This window comes from Formica exsecta, unplaced genomic scaffold (assembly GCF_003651465.1).
Source record: "Formica exsecta isolate Colony F162 unplaced genomic scaffold, ASM365146v1 scaffold667, whole genome shotgun sequence".
Lineage (NCBI taxonomy): Eukaryota > Metazoa > Arthropoda > Insecta > Hymenoptera > Formicidae > Formica > Formica exsecta.
Genome location: NW_021853430.1, coordinates 1 through 16,416, shown reverse-complemented (window position 1 = coordinate 16,416; position 16,416 = coordinate 1). Strand labels below are relative to the sequence as shown.

Genomic DNA, 16,416 nt, shown 5'->3' with positions numbered 1-16,416 from the left:
GAAAATTGAAGATTGAAGATTAAAGATTGAAATTTGACTAATCAGGACAAAAGGGACTAAAATTTCTTTGTCCTGATTGGTTAAATTTCAATCTTCGATCTTCAATCTCAATCTTCATTGCGTAGAAAATTGAAGATTGAAGATTAAAGATTGAAATTTGACTAATCAGGACAAAAGGGACTAAAATTTCTTTGTCCTGATTGGTTAAATTTCAATCTTCGATCTTCAATCTCAATCTTCAATGCGTAGTCTGATACGGGCTTTAGAGGTGACGTGTAAACGTAGTCTGTGACTTTTTGCTGAAAAACTTCCTATGTCCGTCTCCTTTTATCGCCATCTATTCTTATTACATAACCTATCTATACATGCACCCGTCATATTCAAAACATGTAAACACGTGCTTTTCCAAAAAGAACAGGCACCGAAACTGGCCCCTATTCTTTTAGAGAGAAAGTTTATTTTTTGTTTGATAGTGTGTTAAAAAAAAATGGGTAAAGTCAAGAAAATCAAAGTTTCTAAAGGCGCAACTAAAGAGTCGAAAATAGGTTTGGCGGAACAAATAGAATTTGATAAAGCTGTGAAGCCTACAATCAGGCAAAAGATCAGGCATCGGGCTGACGATGAAGAAGAAGTTAGTTCTTACGTTAATCTCTTTAATATCTCTTTAATATTATCTAATTTTGCTGAAAATCAAAGATAATTAAATCCCTTAAAAAACACATTTTTTATTTTGCTTTGATTATAATTAACATAATTATTATTTCTTCCTAGTACGTAGCTCCTACTCTGGCGAAAAGGATCTTATCACAAGCCAGGCAGCAACAGCTAGAGATTGAAGAAGAGATTGGTCTGAGTAATTCTAAAGGCACTAAGAAGCCGACTGTGAAACTTGGCTCCGAGTTGAGCGATGTCGAGGATCAATCTAGCGGTGATGAAGAACCATTGGATAATGTACATTACTATGAGAACATCGAAATCAACGAAGACGATGAACGCGCCTTACAGATGTTCATGTCCAGAGATCCAGTACCTACGAGAACGCTGGCCGACATAATAATGGAGAAATTGACCGAGAAAAAGACCGAAATCGAGACGCAATTTTCCGACGCTGGGACTATTCAGCTGCAAGACTTGGATCCACGAGTAAAGGCGATGTATGAGGGCGTCAGAGACGTTTTAATGAAATATCGTAGCGGCAAACTACCAAAGGCTTTCAAAATCGTACCTAGTCTAAAGAATTGGGAACAGATACTGTATATTATGGATCCACCAAAATGGTCTGCCGCTGCCATGTATCAAGCGACAAGGATATTTGCTTCAAACTTGAAGGAGAAGATGGCTCAGAGATTCTACAACCTGGTTCTGTTACCGCGTATTAGGGATGATTTGGACGAATACAAGAGACTGAATTTCCACTTATACCAGGCGTTAAGGAAAGCATTATTCAAACCAGCTGGTTTTATGAAGGGAATCCTGCTACCGCTCTTAGAATCTGGCACATGCACGCTCAGAGAGAGCGTCATTATTGGATCTGTAATCGCGAAGAATTCAGTACCAATGTTGCATTCCTCCGCCGCTATACTGAAAATCGCAGAAATGGATTACACAGGTGCAAACAGTATTTTCCTCAGGATATTCTTGGATAAAAAATATGCGCTTCCATACAGAGTAGTGGATGGAGTGGTGTTTCATTTTCTTAGGTAAGATATATAATAATAATGAATCTTTTATAAGCAACAAAATATTATTAGAAATTGCATTTATATTAAATATAATCTATTAGGTTTGAAAGGGACACCAGAGAGTTGCCAGTGTTATGGCATCAAGCACTCTTAACTTTTGTGCAACGATATAAAAGCGATATCAGTTCTGAGCAAAAGGAAGCTCTACTAGGACTACTGAGGAAACAATCACACCATTCAATTACACCCGAAATCAGGAGAGAATTGCAACACGCAAAATGCAGAGATGTAGAGATGACAGAACCCAAACCAGAGCCAATAGATATTAAAAATACTTAATATACAGCAATTGTATATATCAAAATATCTCTAAGTGCTATTGTATAATTATTATAAAAAGAGAATTCATATTAAAATTTAGGAATGTATTATCTTGGAAAACTGGATAATATACATCAATATCCAAATAGTACAAATTCCAGTGTAAAAATACATTTTTATTTAATCTTATCTACATATCGATTCCTTAATAAACTAGTATTTGTATCATTTTTTACAATTTTTAAATTTTAGAGAAGTTTATGATAATCTAAAACATCATACATAACAGCCATTTTTTTAAACATCGCACTCGTACAAGCACAGCATGAGTCATTTTACTATAAATATGTCTTATTCTTAACGCATACACACACATGAGGCAAAAATAGAGAAGTTTCTAGCACACACTTTAAACGCGATAATAATTTAATATTTTGTATGATATAAATAAATCATATATGTAAAATTTTTCATAATAACGAATGATCCGCGATTTATAAACAAACGCTTTGCTCAATATTATGCTATGAAGAATTTCAAGTAGGAAGTGAGCTAATAGCAGTAAATAGGTGCTACTATGGCCCGTATTCATAGTCTATAATAACGAATGATCCGCGATTTATAAACAAACGCTTTGCTCAATATTATGCTATGAAGAATTTCAAGTAGGAAGTGAGCTAATAGCAGTAAATATAGGTGCTACTATGGCCCGTATTCATAGTCGGTTCTCATTTCAAGACCGTCTTAAGTAATGTCTTAAGATGCTAATACGGCTCTGTGACTGTTTATGACATCTTAAGATTGTACTTAAGACGGTCTTAAATATAAGAACCGACTATGAATACGGGCCTAAATTATGTAGAAATCTGTGATTACAATAAATGTATCGATTCTTTCTCTGGATCCTCTTCAGCATCTCCAAATGACAAAAAATTCATGTGTCTTAACCTTCAGTTCCCATCATCATCGGCTTTCCTCTTTGGTAAGTCTCCTAAGACGTGCCACACATAAAATAAAATTAAGCCAGCCGATGACGATGGGAACTCAAGACACCTGAATTCTTTGTCATTTGGAGTTGTTGAAAAAGTCCAAAAACATTCATTATAATTTCAATAATTTAATAAAGATTTCTACACAATTAAGTTGTGCCTACTTACTGCACTCAGTTCTTATTAGCCCATTTCCTACTTGAATTTTTTATATTTGATATATTAAAGCTTTTTTGTTTTGTAATATTATGCTGTATGAGAATTCTATTATTTTCAAATATCACTGGATATATTTTTATATCTCTACATTATTTTTAGGATTCAGAACTTTCAAATCTTTCTGTTTCTTACTCGCATACTCCACATTAAGAGCATCATGTGGAACCATAGAAATAGTCTTTGTTATTCCTTGTTCAGATAAATAAACGTTCGTTTTAATCAGAGGTACTTCAGTTGTGCTAGATTTAGTTATTTTTTTATCAAACTTTTTATCTTCATAATTCTTGAAATTTTCCTGTAATTTTGAGCAGGTTCCGCGATCCACGTCACTGATATCTTTAATAAGAGATTCGGATTTTTCAGTTAGTCGATTGTTGAATTTTGTGTCGTTTACATTTACTTCTACGATGATATCTCTCTTCTCACGTTCATTATTCTCCAAAATATCTCTATGTACAATGAGAACCTCTGGTTCGTTTCTGTTTGATGGCGAAACAATTATCTTGTCTGATTTTGATTGATTCATCATTTTTAATGCTACAGGTACAGAATATCTGTCATCGTGTTTTCCTTGCAATTCCTCTGACATATTCATAACTCCATTTGTAAGAGCCTCTCTCTTCTTTTCCTTCATTTGATGATTATCGCTCTCTTTGGCAAGTACCTCTTCCGCAATGGATCTCTGTAGAGCTCCTTTTGATAAGACGTTCAAAATAGGACCCTTCATACTTTTCGATTCGTTAAATTCTATTCTCTCAACTTTCGTCTCGTCTCGTCTTTCCTTTTGTAACAATTTCTCAGGTATTTCGCTATCGATGACTACCTCTTTGATAAGATGAGATTTATCTGGTATATTTCCTGATATTTTCTGTAATGCTTCTATATCTTCGTTGTGAGAAATTTCCTGAAAGGAATCAAATTTTTTCTTGCTGCTTTCAGCTGCCACATTATTATTCTTGTCTTGAGATTGTTGTTTTTCGTTGATATTTATTTTATTTGCAAGATTCATCTCTTCCAACACTACTTTATTTTTTTTTTCTTCTATACTGATCTCCTTGTTTTCGACAACTTTTCCACCGTTTTCTCTCAAGTCGATTTTGCTCTCCGACAATATATCCTCCTTGTCAATCTGTATCTTCTTCTCACTTTTCTTAAGTATCTCATCTTTCGCCATTCTTTGTTTTTCTCTTTCAAACTCCTGCTTCTGTTCCTTGATATCCTTTAGAATTTTCTTCTGTTCCTGCATCATTTGACGTTGCTCCAATTTATGCTTTTCCAGTGTTTTTCTAAGTTGCTCATGCCGTTCCGCAGCTCTGGCATTAGCAACATCTCCATCAGCCGCTAATTCTGATTCCTCCTTCTTTATCGCATCCAAATTAATGAGATTATCGTTCTTCTGCAAATCCACAGATCGTTCCTTCTCCTCGATTATCTTTATCTTCTCCTCTGCTTTCAATGTAACGGATTCATCAATTTTAACGTTATCAGTATTCACGGCAACCTGCAATTGCACGTTTAAATTCTCGTTTAAGGTTTTAACTGTTCCAATTTCTATTTCTTTTATTTCTGACATAAGAGTGCCTACTGCTGCTTTATCAGGTTTTTCGACACTCTGTTTTTCGGTCACAATCACACGTTCAACGGGTATGGGCGGCTCTTGTCGAACGTCTTTCACTTTCAAATCCAATGTTTTATCAAGAACATTAATCTCGGGTAATTTATTAATTTTGTCTGTAATAAAATGTAAAATCACAGAATAAGATAACACAATGAGAGCAAAAGATAAATTCGTATAAAAATATACCTTTTCCTCTGGGAATGAGTTCCAAACTATTAGGAACATCAGGAATGATATGTAAATCGTCCTTAATTAAATTCAATGGTAGATTGATTTGACCGAGCGGCTTATTCGTTATCACTAATTTTGCATTTGTAGACTCTTCCATCGCGTATAAATTGGCGTACGTACCAAGCACCATAATCCAAACGCCGATAATTAAAATGCCCTATAGAAAATAAAGATATATATATAACATAGAAAAAAATACAAGAGAAATAAAAAGAATTACCGGTTAGATTAATTTTACCTGTGCTACTAATCTTTCATTAGTGTTTTTACTGTTTATAGATATAAAGAATACTGCCGGGAATATTAAGCAGATCATTACCCCGATCGTCGAGCCCACGATACCAAGGACAAACTCTATATTTGGCACTAGAATACCGATTATAAGAGAAATGCTGACTATTGCGACAGTGAGACATCGAAATCTGAATTCTGATAAATAATTTATAGACGGCTCGTGGGTATATACCTAATATACAACAATAAAAAATATATAAATTAAGAATTAGAACAATAATGTATTTGATCTTCTAAATTTTTTTTTTTCGAAAAGCGCATACATACCCGGCGAAATAAAAGGGAATTCAAGCTCGCACGACATGGAAAAATGACTAGAGGAAAACTGAATGCAACCGAAAATACGAATCCCATTTTAATCAGTTCGGATGTTATGCTAGGCTCGAAACTCAGTAAAATATTTCCTGCAATATATAAAAATAATAAGAGCAACTGTACAAGTTGAGAACAATAGAATAATAATATGACAGTCGTTATAATGCGACAATCGTTTATTGTAAAATACATGCATAGCAGTTGTTAAATTACCTGTAAATGATTGAGTACAGAAAGCAATGTAACCAAACAAGCCAACACACATATATACAAGAGTACATATATTTAATGCTCCTCGTACAACATCATTCATTTTCTCTAAGGATACATTTGGAATGGTTTCGTATATTTCAAATAGTTGAGTTTGACAGAAGAGAGCCATAGAGAATATTGGCAGGCACTGAAGAATGCCAGCTGGTCTCCAATAGTTAACACTGTCAAACCAATCTCCCGCAAAGATATGTAGGGTAGACTCACTTACTATCTGTCGAGAAAAGAAGAAAGTATATAGCATGTATAACTAGCGCTTATATATTTGAGATTCAATATTTTTATGAACACATACTGCAAGTTACATTATACCTTCAATACGAGACAGAGATAAAAGACAATAGTAGCAGTGCAAATGCTAGATAAACTATCGATATTTCGAAGCAGTCCAAGAGGTAAAACTATGAAGACTCCAGTAAAGATCAGCAAACTGGTGCGTATTTCCCCTGGTGTCTTGTCCATCATCTTGCTGATTATCTGTGGTCCCAGATCGCCGACAACGACGAAGTAGGCGATGCATGTGCCCAGCATAAAACCGATGATTAAAAGCTCCGCAAGGAATTTGCCCATGTGACCAAATGCGTGAAAAGCAAGTAGTTCAAAGTTTCGTCTTCTCGATATTACGGCCGACTTGATGAGGAAGTGGCATGCCAGTCGTGACAAGGTGCTACACAGAAGTAATACCAAAACGGCCAATACGATGCCGCATTGCTTGAAGCAAAAGGGCATTGCCAGGACGCTCACACCTATGACGCTGTTGGCGAGAGTCATCACATGCGACATTTGGGAAATCATTCTCGAAATCTCTGATTGAAGTTTAAAGTTGTAAGCTTTCTCTTATATTCGACGTAGTGTAAAATTCCTTTGAGTTTCACATCTCTCTGTAAGCGAATACAATCAGTTATCAAGAGTCATTCAGAAAAGTCATCTTAAACAATAATATTAATTTTCTTGAAACAAATGTTTTGTACAACAGATGTGTTGTCTTACTCTTTTCGTAAAGTACCTAGCATAAAAATCGTTTACACATGTGAGTAATCGCAGCATAAATTAGAGAAATGTATTATTCTCGTGAATGATAAGGTTGTAATAGTCGAGCCGCCGACGAGGGGATGCCATGCGCTTCGTGCTAAAATCTTCGTCATCTTCAGCAAATTACATTTTGCGATAACGTGGACGTTCGGCGATGGTACATTGGAGATAAGGAATCATCGAGATGCCTGCCGGCTTATCAAAACTGCCCATCTTGAATTTCGGTATTGAAATCAATTGAAATGAAAGTCCAGCGCGTAATGCAAGATCTGTTCTTTGCTTCTTTGTAGCTGAACTTCTTACACTTTTTGTTCTTTTTCTCTTTCCAAAATTTTTAAATATGTTTCTATCTCATTTTTAGTGTATACACATTAGTGAAGAAAGTTTAGTTACAAAGAATAAATCTATATACAATAAAATCTCCTTATGTATATAAATTTGATTAAAGTATCTATGAATAAAAAAAATGTTTTATATTGATTATCCGCAAAAAATTTTCTAAATGCTTTACTTTGTTTTCTTCACTCATTTAAAAATGCTATATAGATTCCATTTTGTTCGTATAAATATAGATCATTATAACAATCATATCGATTAACTTACCTAAGAGATTCTTATCCATCTTATTTTTATTGTTCAACAGATCAAGAATTTTCCACTCTGTCCTCTTCCCACAGAGAATATCAAAATAAAGATCTTTGAATTTTTTTTACTTATGTAATCTTTTCTCTGAAACAATTATTAGAACTTGTTGACATTTTTTAATCTCTGATTGTCCACAATCTTTCTGGATTATAGAAGAATGTAGACTCCATAAAACTAGACATATAGAGATATTTTTTCATTTTTTTATTATAAATATTTAAAAACGCCCATTTATATGTGTACTTTTTATGCATGAACATAAATATATATATATTTCTTGATCTATATCTCGAATAGACTTATACAAGATGTGCAATACATCATTTTGAATTTATTTTTATGTGCATGATAAGTGTCGGTCAATTACAGATTATTATGGATGTGTAAAAGCAATGATGGTCTGACCTAATCGAGTATTAGAAAGAATATCGATAAACAAGTAAATTTTATATACATAAAATTGTCAATGCATAATTTTTGCCTCCACACGAAAAGCTAGTGAAAATAACTGTGGGAATGTACAATCTGAGGAAAGAGTTTGCGACAAAATATTTCTTATTGCATAAAAATCGTGAATGCAGACTCGACTTTTGCCCAATAGCGATATGACGATATCTAGTTTTTGTTGCAAAAATCGATTCAGATGCCACGAATAATTTTTATATCTCTTAAATTAGTTTCTTGCTCAATATATATTTAAGATTCTACAGCTATGCTCTAAATGGATATATACATACATATATACATACATATGTATATATATATGTATATATAAACTGCTTATTACTCATACTTTCTTCCCGATGGTTTTATTTCTCTCTCATGCATTACCCAAAAATATCAACGGAATATCTTTTTTCTCTTTCCTTTTAGATACCCCTCTAGTTTATTTAGATTAATCAAGATTTGGGAATTGACCTATTTATGGTACTATAAAAAATTGAGACTTATGATATGACAGTTATGAAGTTATATATACAAATCAAATGAAAGCTGTAAAAAATATAAATTTTTAATTCTGTCAAGTTGTGGATATTTCTTACGTAGCTTTAATTCTCTGAAGTATATGTTACAAGTTAAAAATATTCACTGCAATTCGCCAGATAAACTAGAGAAGTGACCAAAGTAATATAGACATTCACATATCTCTTGAGTAATGTAAGATAAAATACACTTTACATTTTTCAAAAAGAATATATACCATTCCAGTATTGTTATTGCATGCAAGGGATATTTGCTTCAAGATTAATTTCTGTATGTTATGTACACAGGAATAGAAAGCAAACAAATTCATTTGACCTATTTCAAAAGAGCAATCTGTTAAGATTTAGTCTAAGTGCTGTCCTTCTATAGTGCATATAAATTGCACATTATTCTTCATCAATCAGATCAATTAATCGTGCGCAATGAGTAAGATGTACGAATTTATACCGAGCGCGTGAATAAGATACACGCAGTTGGTGCGTATGTGTGCATGTATATCGAATTTGATTGCAGTATTGAACGATAAAATTTCGGTATAATCTAATGTTTTGAACCAGTCGTCAATATCTTACAATCTGATTTAAAAATCTGTGAAACTAAAGCGTGCTTATAAAAATAAAATAAACATCTATGAGTGATCTACGAAGGATCTTTCGTACGAAAATTGACTGATTTACACTATACTTCAGGTGATATGCTGTAAACAAATATGTATAAAAAGAATTATGGTCAGATTATAAAATCCTAACGAATCGATTAAGACACCGTTCCGCGCGAGCATGGATATTTTTAATCATTTTTGTGCGGTATTTTCCATTACTTTTCATTGGAAAACATTCAAAAATATGTTTCCGAATCTTTAATAGTCTACGCTCTTGTTCTAAATTACACGCTCATACGTGTCCATTTCAATGAGATTGCCATAAATAGAGTGAAAGATGGTATCTGATATCGCTAAAAGTCTAAACATTTTTGAGTTTTAATAACAGAAACAAAAATTTTGAATTATGGAACGAGATAAAAGTAGCCATGACTTCTATATGTCATGTGCTACCATCATTTAAGTTACTTAAACTTATATGTATTTAATTTAAATAAAGATTTTTCCATCTTTTCAGATGCTCCGGGGCAATTGTCTATCAGGGATTCGCTCCGCCGTCCTTCTTCGCCTCTTCATTTGTAGAATTCGTTTTTTCGTCTTTTTCATTTTCTAAATAAAAAATTTTAGTAATTATTAATTTTTTTGTCTAATATTAATTTGCAAACATAGGGAAAACAGTAATATTCCAATATGACTACCTTTCGGCTCCGATTTTATATCTTCTTCCTTCTTTATATCAGAATCAATGGCCTCCTGACCTTTTTCCAAACGCGGTCGCTTTCTATCTCTAGATCCCTTCAACACACAAAAAAAAAAAAAAATGTAAAAATACTTATATACCGCATTTTCCTACAACTAACCACATATAATAGACATTACATTGCACAATAAAACTCATACCTTATATGATCTATTATCTCTTCGCGCACCTTCTCCTTCGTCTTCGCTGTCGGTATATTCATTTTCATGTTGTATTCTCTTGTCCAAGTCGCGTTGAGGTAATCTGTCATCTGGATTTACCTTCTCTTCAGCTTCCGAATCCTCGATGACAGCACCATCCTCTGGAATTGCTTGAACTTGGACACCAGGTGCATGAGGTAGCATTCTTAAGTTTTCAAATAGTCTTGTTCTACAATTAAACACAGTTATGGAATTAATTTGCTTATAATATAAAAGCCAGGATATGTATAGAATTGCAAATTTGCTTACTTTATTTTCTCAAGATATTCGGGAGTGTTTTGATTCGCCATATTTGAAGGACTAATATGCAGCTTAAAGTCAGGGCCAAAATACTCAAAGTAATCATTATATGGAAGTTCATTCGCAATTTCAGACCCCAGAGCTACAGATGTCTCATATGTCCAACATCTGGACACATTCCTAATTGTATAACCACCACCTCCTACCATCAAGAATGGCAAATTATACTTTTTAACAAATTCCACACATTTACCATGACCCCTCACAGTCAAGTTAAAACATCCCAGTCGATCGCCTGCATAAAATTAATATTAATTAATATCTATATTGTAAAATTTTGTACTTTTATTATATAACATATATTTATTATATAACAATTATATATCAATTTCTTTTAAAAAATCTTACCAGTCAATGAGTCCGCACCACATTGCAAAACCACAGCAGAGGGTTGAAAAGTTTCCATTACTTTTGAAATAATAGGGACGAATATAGATTCGTAACTTTCATCATCCATGCCATCTCTCAAAGGTATATTAACTGCATAATACTTTCCCTGTTGGATAAAAAGAGAGAATCATATATGGCAATTAATCATTGTAAGTAAATAGAATTATAAACAGTTATAATATTTTGACAAGCTTACCTTCCCTGCTCCAATATCACGGAGATCTCCAGTTCCAGGGAAGTATTCGCCATATTTATGAAATGAGACTGTCATTACTCTATCTGTTGTATAAAAAGCTTCCTCTACACCGTCGCCATGATGAACATCAATGTCAATGTACAGAACTCTCTGATGATATTTTAGCAATTCCAAGATTCCAAGTACAATGTCATTCACATAGCAGAAACCTGACGCTTCGCTCTTTTTCGCGTGATGCAAGCCACCGCCCCAATTGATGCAGATTTCTGAGGCTTGTTTGTTGAGTTTTACAGCAGCAGCTACAGATCCACCAGCCGATAATTGACAAAACTCATACAAACCATCAAAAACAGGGCAATCTTCTCCTACATTAACTATTGGAAAATAAAAAAAAATATTAAAATATTCTTAATTTTAATAATATAACTTATTTAACAATAATATCTTACATCGTTGCATTTGTTTGTTATATTCAGACATGTTGTCTGGTCTTATGGATCTCAGAAATCTGATATACTCATCGCTATGGAATTTTGTCATTTCATCTGCTGTGGCTTTATGAGGTCGCTAGATATAAAAATAAAGCGTAATTATATTACAATATTTTTATATGTTCAATAAAATATAATAAAATATAATAAAATTTAATTATGATGATAGCAAAAGTATTTCTTGCATAAATAAAATATAATTCCCTAAAAAAATTCTTACATATATTTCCATCTTTCTATAAAGACCATAATTCAGAAGTAGATTGTGCGTCATCCTTATACGATGTGGCTTCATAGGGTGTCCTTGACCATAGTAATAATTTCCGATATCGCCTAATTGAAAAAACGTAACGTAAATGAACTAACAAAGTGCTTAAAAAGTGTAAAAAATGTAAAAATATAATTATCATTGAACGGCGCACACAACAAACTACGGTGCTCTGGAGTATATTTGAGAATCTCTCGCAGTTACTTTACAAAAACTATATTAACATCCACAATATTCGCTGAAATACGGATTTTCACCAAAAATATTTTCAGTGAGCATAAATTACATTAGGGAAATGACTTAATGTGCTTCACATTAGTCAATAATCTCATAAAATGCCGCAATATTTTTAACAACTTAACCTATAGCCATTTCAATCTCTGACTTTGTTTTTCATTTTTATGACAAAACATTATTTGATAATGATGAAAAATTACAGTTTTAAATATAATGTACATAATCGTCGCCACATATTGGGATATATATTTGAAAATCCACGACTTATAAAATGTCCAAGTGATACTGCACAATTCAGTTGTCATATAAAGTCTATCGCTATAAAATTATGCAATAATCAATTATTATCTTGGAGAAACAAAGATAATTACAAATTATTAATCATAGTAAGCGACATTGATTCGAAAACAAGCAGATTCTCGAGTATACGGATTTATAGTGGCTATGCATATATATAAGTATGGCCGACGCTTTGGCTATGGTCGCACGAAAAAACGGCTAAGAATCTCTCGGCTTAACGTCGTGAAAATCGTATCATCTACTACGAGAAGCATGCAAATTTCGATGAATCGCGCATCAACAGACGCGCTTCAATGCCTTTGATCATCGACGAAGCACAGATAGATCGATGAACGGTCGGATGCCGAGCTAGATCGCTTGAAATAAACGCGGTAAGCGCGAATGGCGCAAACACATTTTGACAAGCTTCTCGTATGTGTGTGTACGATGTTTTCGTGGATATTTTTCTGGGATAACTTACTGTCATAATAGTAGCAAACACGTTTCCTGCTGTGCGGCTGCATGGACATTTTTACGGGATCCATTTGGATTAAATCGACAAAACACTATGAACGGAATTAAACCAGGACCGCGGAGTGATCGCCGCTCTCACCAACGGGATACAGCGTCATTAACCGACACACGCGCACGCGCCTCGCACTCGCATGCGAGTTGCAAGCTTGTCGCGAAGGTAGCGCTGTAAAATGATGCTATTTCGATCATAGATATTATATTCTTGAGAATGGCAATCTGGCGCGCAAAATCGTGAACGTAAAAAAAACTAGATTACATCATTTGCTCGCTTCAAAGCACAAGAGTCTTCGTGATTGGTCGATCAAACGCTTTGAAGCATCTCGGGCGGAGTATGATTATATGTGTGACGTCCCGTCATTTTTCAAAACCATATTTTAACTAATAATTAAGTACCGCATCTATTTCTGCATTATGCCACCGACGAGATACTATTAAAGACCGTCAGCCCTAGGTAAACTTTTGTGACCATCAAATGGGCCCGTGGGCCCGGAGGTAATTGAAGAATGTTGACATTACCGGCCGTTTGATTGGATCGAAGATATAATTACACGAATTATTTAATTCATACGGTTATTTTACTTCATCCAGTTATTATTTTATTATCGAAAACACCGACGAGATATCATTAGAGACCAATGGTCTTATATGATTTAGCATATTACTGGAAAAAAACTCGGTACTGTAAAGATAAGTGACAGATAAGTAAATCTTTGCATTGTCGATAATAAAACAGTAAATTTACAATAAAATGTTTATTTTCTTGTTCTTGAGGCAATTATATAAAAGATCTATACATTTTTGATAATAAAACAATAACTGGATGAACTAAAATAACGCGCAGCTAGTTTTTTTTTCCAGTCACACTAAATCCTCTAAGACCACCGGTCTTTAATGGTCGGCAGGTGTGACGGCCAAACTCCGAATTGATATTGAGACCTCGCGCGGTGACAATGCGAAACTCCGACTTCAGGATTATCAATCTGACAAATAAATTGCCGGTTAGAAACTGATAAATTTCTGTTTATGACTTTTTTATGTCAGATTATTGTAAGTGCCTTAAAAATCGTGGCGACCGTTACGAGGACCACCCTGTATATGCTTTCATATACCAGTACTCGTATGTGCTTACGCGATATCGGTACAATTGAAGAAAGATAATATAATTGTCTACGATTAAGACTGTTAAAAGATAATGTAATATCAAACAAGAATTGACAATCATGCTATTTCTCTATCCCGCTAATATGATAAACGAAATATCGATAGTAACAAAGCAACAAATCTCACAAAGTCTAACAGGCACCCGTGTCATACATATTGTATATTTATTCACTCTGTTATCTAACAATCGCTTCCGTGTGCTCAACATATCGGTGTGCTTTCACGGACGCTACACATATGCGATGAAAGAGAGACGAAGACGGCGTAATCATCTCTCTTTGTCAGTATGTTACCACGGAAATTTCCCCATGAGCTGCTCCTTACATACACATCTAGTGAGATCCGCTTATTCCGTATTTAACATCGAAGAAGTCATATTACTTCATGAAACTTTTTTAAAGAAGTTCTTTATATAATTATGCAGTCCTGTACAGAGCCGAATTTTGCATTTTGGCTCTTAAAAATTTATAATAAATGAAATACAGCTCATGGCCAACTGCACCTAATCCGCCATGAGCTGTACCTAGTATGTACCTTTCTTGTCAACTTATAAAGTATTATTTTAACTCTTTTTTTTCAAAAAAAATAGCTCTGTACAGGACTGCGGATGATCCTACTGATTACAAATATCACAGGTTTAACATGATTCTCTTTATTTTTTGTAATACGGGATTTCGTAATACGGGAGAAGCGAATTCGTAATTCACGGCTTCCCGCGAGAGGTCTCTACTGTCAATCCTGCCGACCCTTAATCAATGAGCTCTGTTAAGCCCGTATCAGACTACGCATTGAAGCAGAATCATGCAACTTTCGTCTGAAAAATTTTTGTCTATGACGAGTTACAGAAAAGATATCAAAATGCATAATTTTAAATGGGACACCCGGTATATAAATAGTTAAGTATACAGATGTATCACATATAAAGTATTACAAAGTATTTTTCTTCGACACTTGATAAGGTACAAAAAAAATATTTTAGACAAAATTTATATAAGATTTATAAAAGGAGGAGAAAAAGAGGGAGAAAAAGTTGATAATCTTGAATTTTAACCAAGGTTATTTTTTAAGGTCATGTGAAGAACAATTAATTTTTTTTATATGAAACTACTTTAATTTTTTTTTTATAAATCGATTCCTTGCAATATGCGGCGTAAAAATTTATAAGGTTAAGTATGACCAAAAATTGAATAATTTACGATATTTTATACTTTCATTTGACATAATTTTACATATACAATTTGTAGCCATTCTACCTTTATAATTTTTTACGTTAAATGTTGCAAAGAATTGATTTTTATATAAAAAATTGGGATGCTTTCATTTAAAAAAAAACTATGTTGATCTTTACATGACCTTGAGAAATCATCTTAAAATCAAAATTCAAGATTATCAACTTTTTATCTTTTAAAACCTTATAAATTTTGTATAAAACATTTTTTTTGTACGCTGTTAAGTTTCGGAGACAACACTTTGTAGCATTTTATGTGAAACATCCTATACATATATACAGGGTGAGGCATCTAAGACAGGCCACCCGAATAACTCCCACAGTTTTGGAGATAGGAGAAAATGTTTGAAATAAAAGTTGTATGGTATCGAGGGGGAAATCTTGTGGAAGTGAACATTTTTTTTAGGTGGAGGCGCTTAGGAGATTTGAAGGTCACCTTCATTTTTTTAAATGGAACTACCCTAATTTTTTTATACAAATCGATTCCTCGCAATATTTGGCACAAAAAATTATAAGGGTAAGATGGCCAAAAAGTGAATAGTTTACGAAATATTTTGTACTTTATTTTGATATAATTTTACATAAACTATAAAATATTTCGTAAAATATTCATGTTTACATTCGTGTCCAAGGTGATTGAATGTTTATTTACATTCTACGATCCGTATAAGCGATAACACCAGAGAGAACACGAATGTAAACATGAATATTTTACGAAATATTTTATAGTTTATGTAAAATTATATCAAAATAAAGTACAAAATATTTCGTAAACTATTCACTTTTTGGCCATCTTACCCTTATAATTTTTTGTGCCAAATATTACGAGGAATCGATTTGTATAAAAAAATTAAGGTGGTTCTATTTAAAAAAATGAAGATGCCCTTCAAATCTCCTAAGTGCCTCCACCTAAAAAAAAATGTTCACTTTCACAAGATTTCCCCCTCGATACCATACAACTTTTATTTTAAACATTTTCTCCTATCTCCTAAACTGTGGGAGTTATTCGGGTGCCCTGTCTTAGATGCCTCTGTGTCTTGGACGCCCTGTATACATATACAGGGTGTTCAGCGTAACGGTCCGCACGAATTTTGAGACATTTCTGACAGTTTAAAAAAAAGTTCATATAGAGAAAATTAATCTGTTTTACGCAAGCTATCATGTGCAATAA

At 33.6% G+C, this 16,416-nt stretch overlaps 3 protein-coding genes across 6 annotated transcripts; 1 reads left to right on the top strand and 2 right to left on the bottom strand.

The window, feature by feature from the left end:
• Nucleotides 1-270: 270 nt before the first annotated feature.
• On the top strand, nucleotides 271-2,231 carry LOC115242998 (bystin). The gene is made up of 3 exons (XM_029819643.1): nucleotides 271-631; nucleotides 772-1,700; nucleotides 1,784-2,231. Exons 1-3 carry the CDS (start codon nucleotides 488-490, stop codon nucleotides 2,019-2,021), a joined length of 1,311 nt encoding a protein of 436 aa, XP_029675503.1. The 5' UTR covers nucleotides 271-487; the 3' UTR covers nucleotides 2,022-2,231.
• A 369-nt stretch (nucleotides 2,232-2,600) lies between these two features.
• Nucleotides 2,601-7,671, bottom strand: LOC115242996 (putative sodium-coupled neutral amino acid transporter 10). 4 transcript variants are annotated; one of them, XM_029819638.1, is made up of 8 exons: nucleotides 7,575-7,671; nucleotides 6,930-7,184; nucleotides 6,252-6,820; nucleotides 5,883-6,153; nucleotides 5,622-5,758; nucleotides 5,299-5,526; nucleotides 5,016-5,217; nucleotides 2,601-4,942 (listed from the first exon to the last, which is right to left on the bottom strand). In XM_029819638.1, the coding sequence occupies exons 3-8, from the start codon at nucleotides 6,732-6,734 to the stop codon at nucleotides 3,288-3,290; spliced, it is 2,976 nt and encodes a 991-aa protein (XP_029675498.1). In that variant the 5' UTR covers nucleotides 6,735-6,820; nucleotides 6,930-7,184; nucleotides 7,575-7,671; the 3' UTR covers nucleotides 2,601-3,287. The 4 variants fall into 4 exon arrangements, with proteins under 4 accessions (XP_029675498.1, XP_029675500.1, XP_029675497.1 ...); XM_029819640.1 differs by lacking the exon at nucleotides 7,575-7,671 and having other exon boundaries at nucleotides 2,601-4,712; nucleotides 4,797-4,942; nucleotides 6,930-7,414; XM_029819637.1 differs by lacking the exon at nucleotides 7,575-7,671 and having other exon boundaries at nucleotides 6,930-7,411.
• A 144-nt stretch (nucleotides 7,672-7,815) lies between these two features.
• LOC115242997 (histone deacetylase Rpd3-like) lies at nucleotides 7,816-12,991 on the bottom strand. The gene is made up of 9 exons (XM_029819642.1): nucleotides 12,804-12,991; nucleotides 11,759-11,871; nucleotides 11,497-11,614; nucleotides 11,048-11,421; nucleotides 10,810-10,957; nucleotides 10,411-10,696; nucleotides 10,102-10,330; nucleotides 9,900-9,996; nucleotides 7,816-9,810 (listed from the first exon to the last, which is right to left on the bottom strand). Exons 1-9 carry the CDS (start codon nucleotides 12,865-12,867, stop codon nucleotides 9,740-9,742), a joined length of 1,500 nt encoding a protein of 499 aa, XP_029675502.1. The 5' UTR covers nucleotides 12,868-12,991; the 3' UTR covers nucleotides 7,816-9,739.
• Between the last annotated feature and the right edge of the window lie 3,425 nt (nucleotides 12,992-16,416).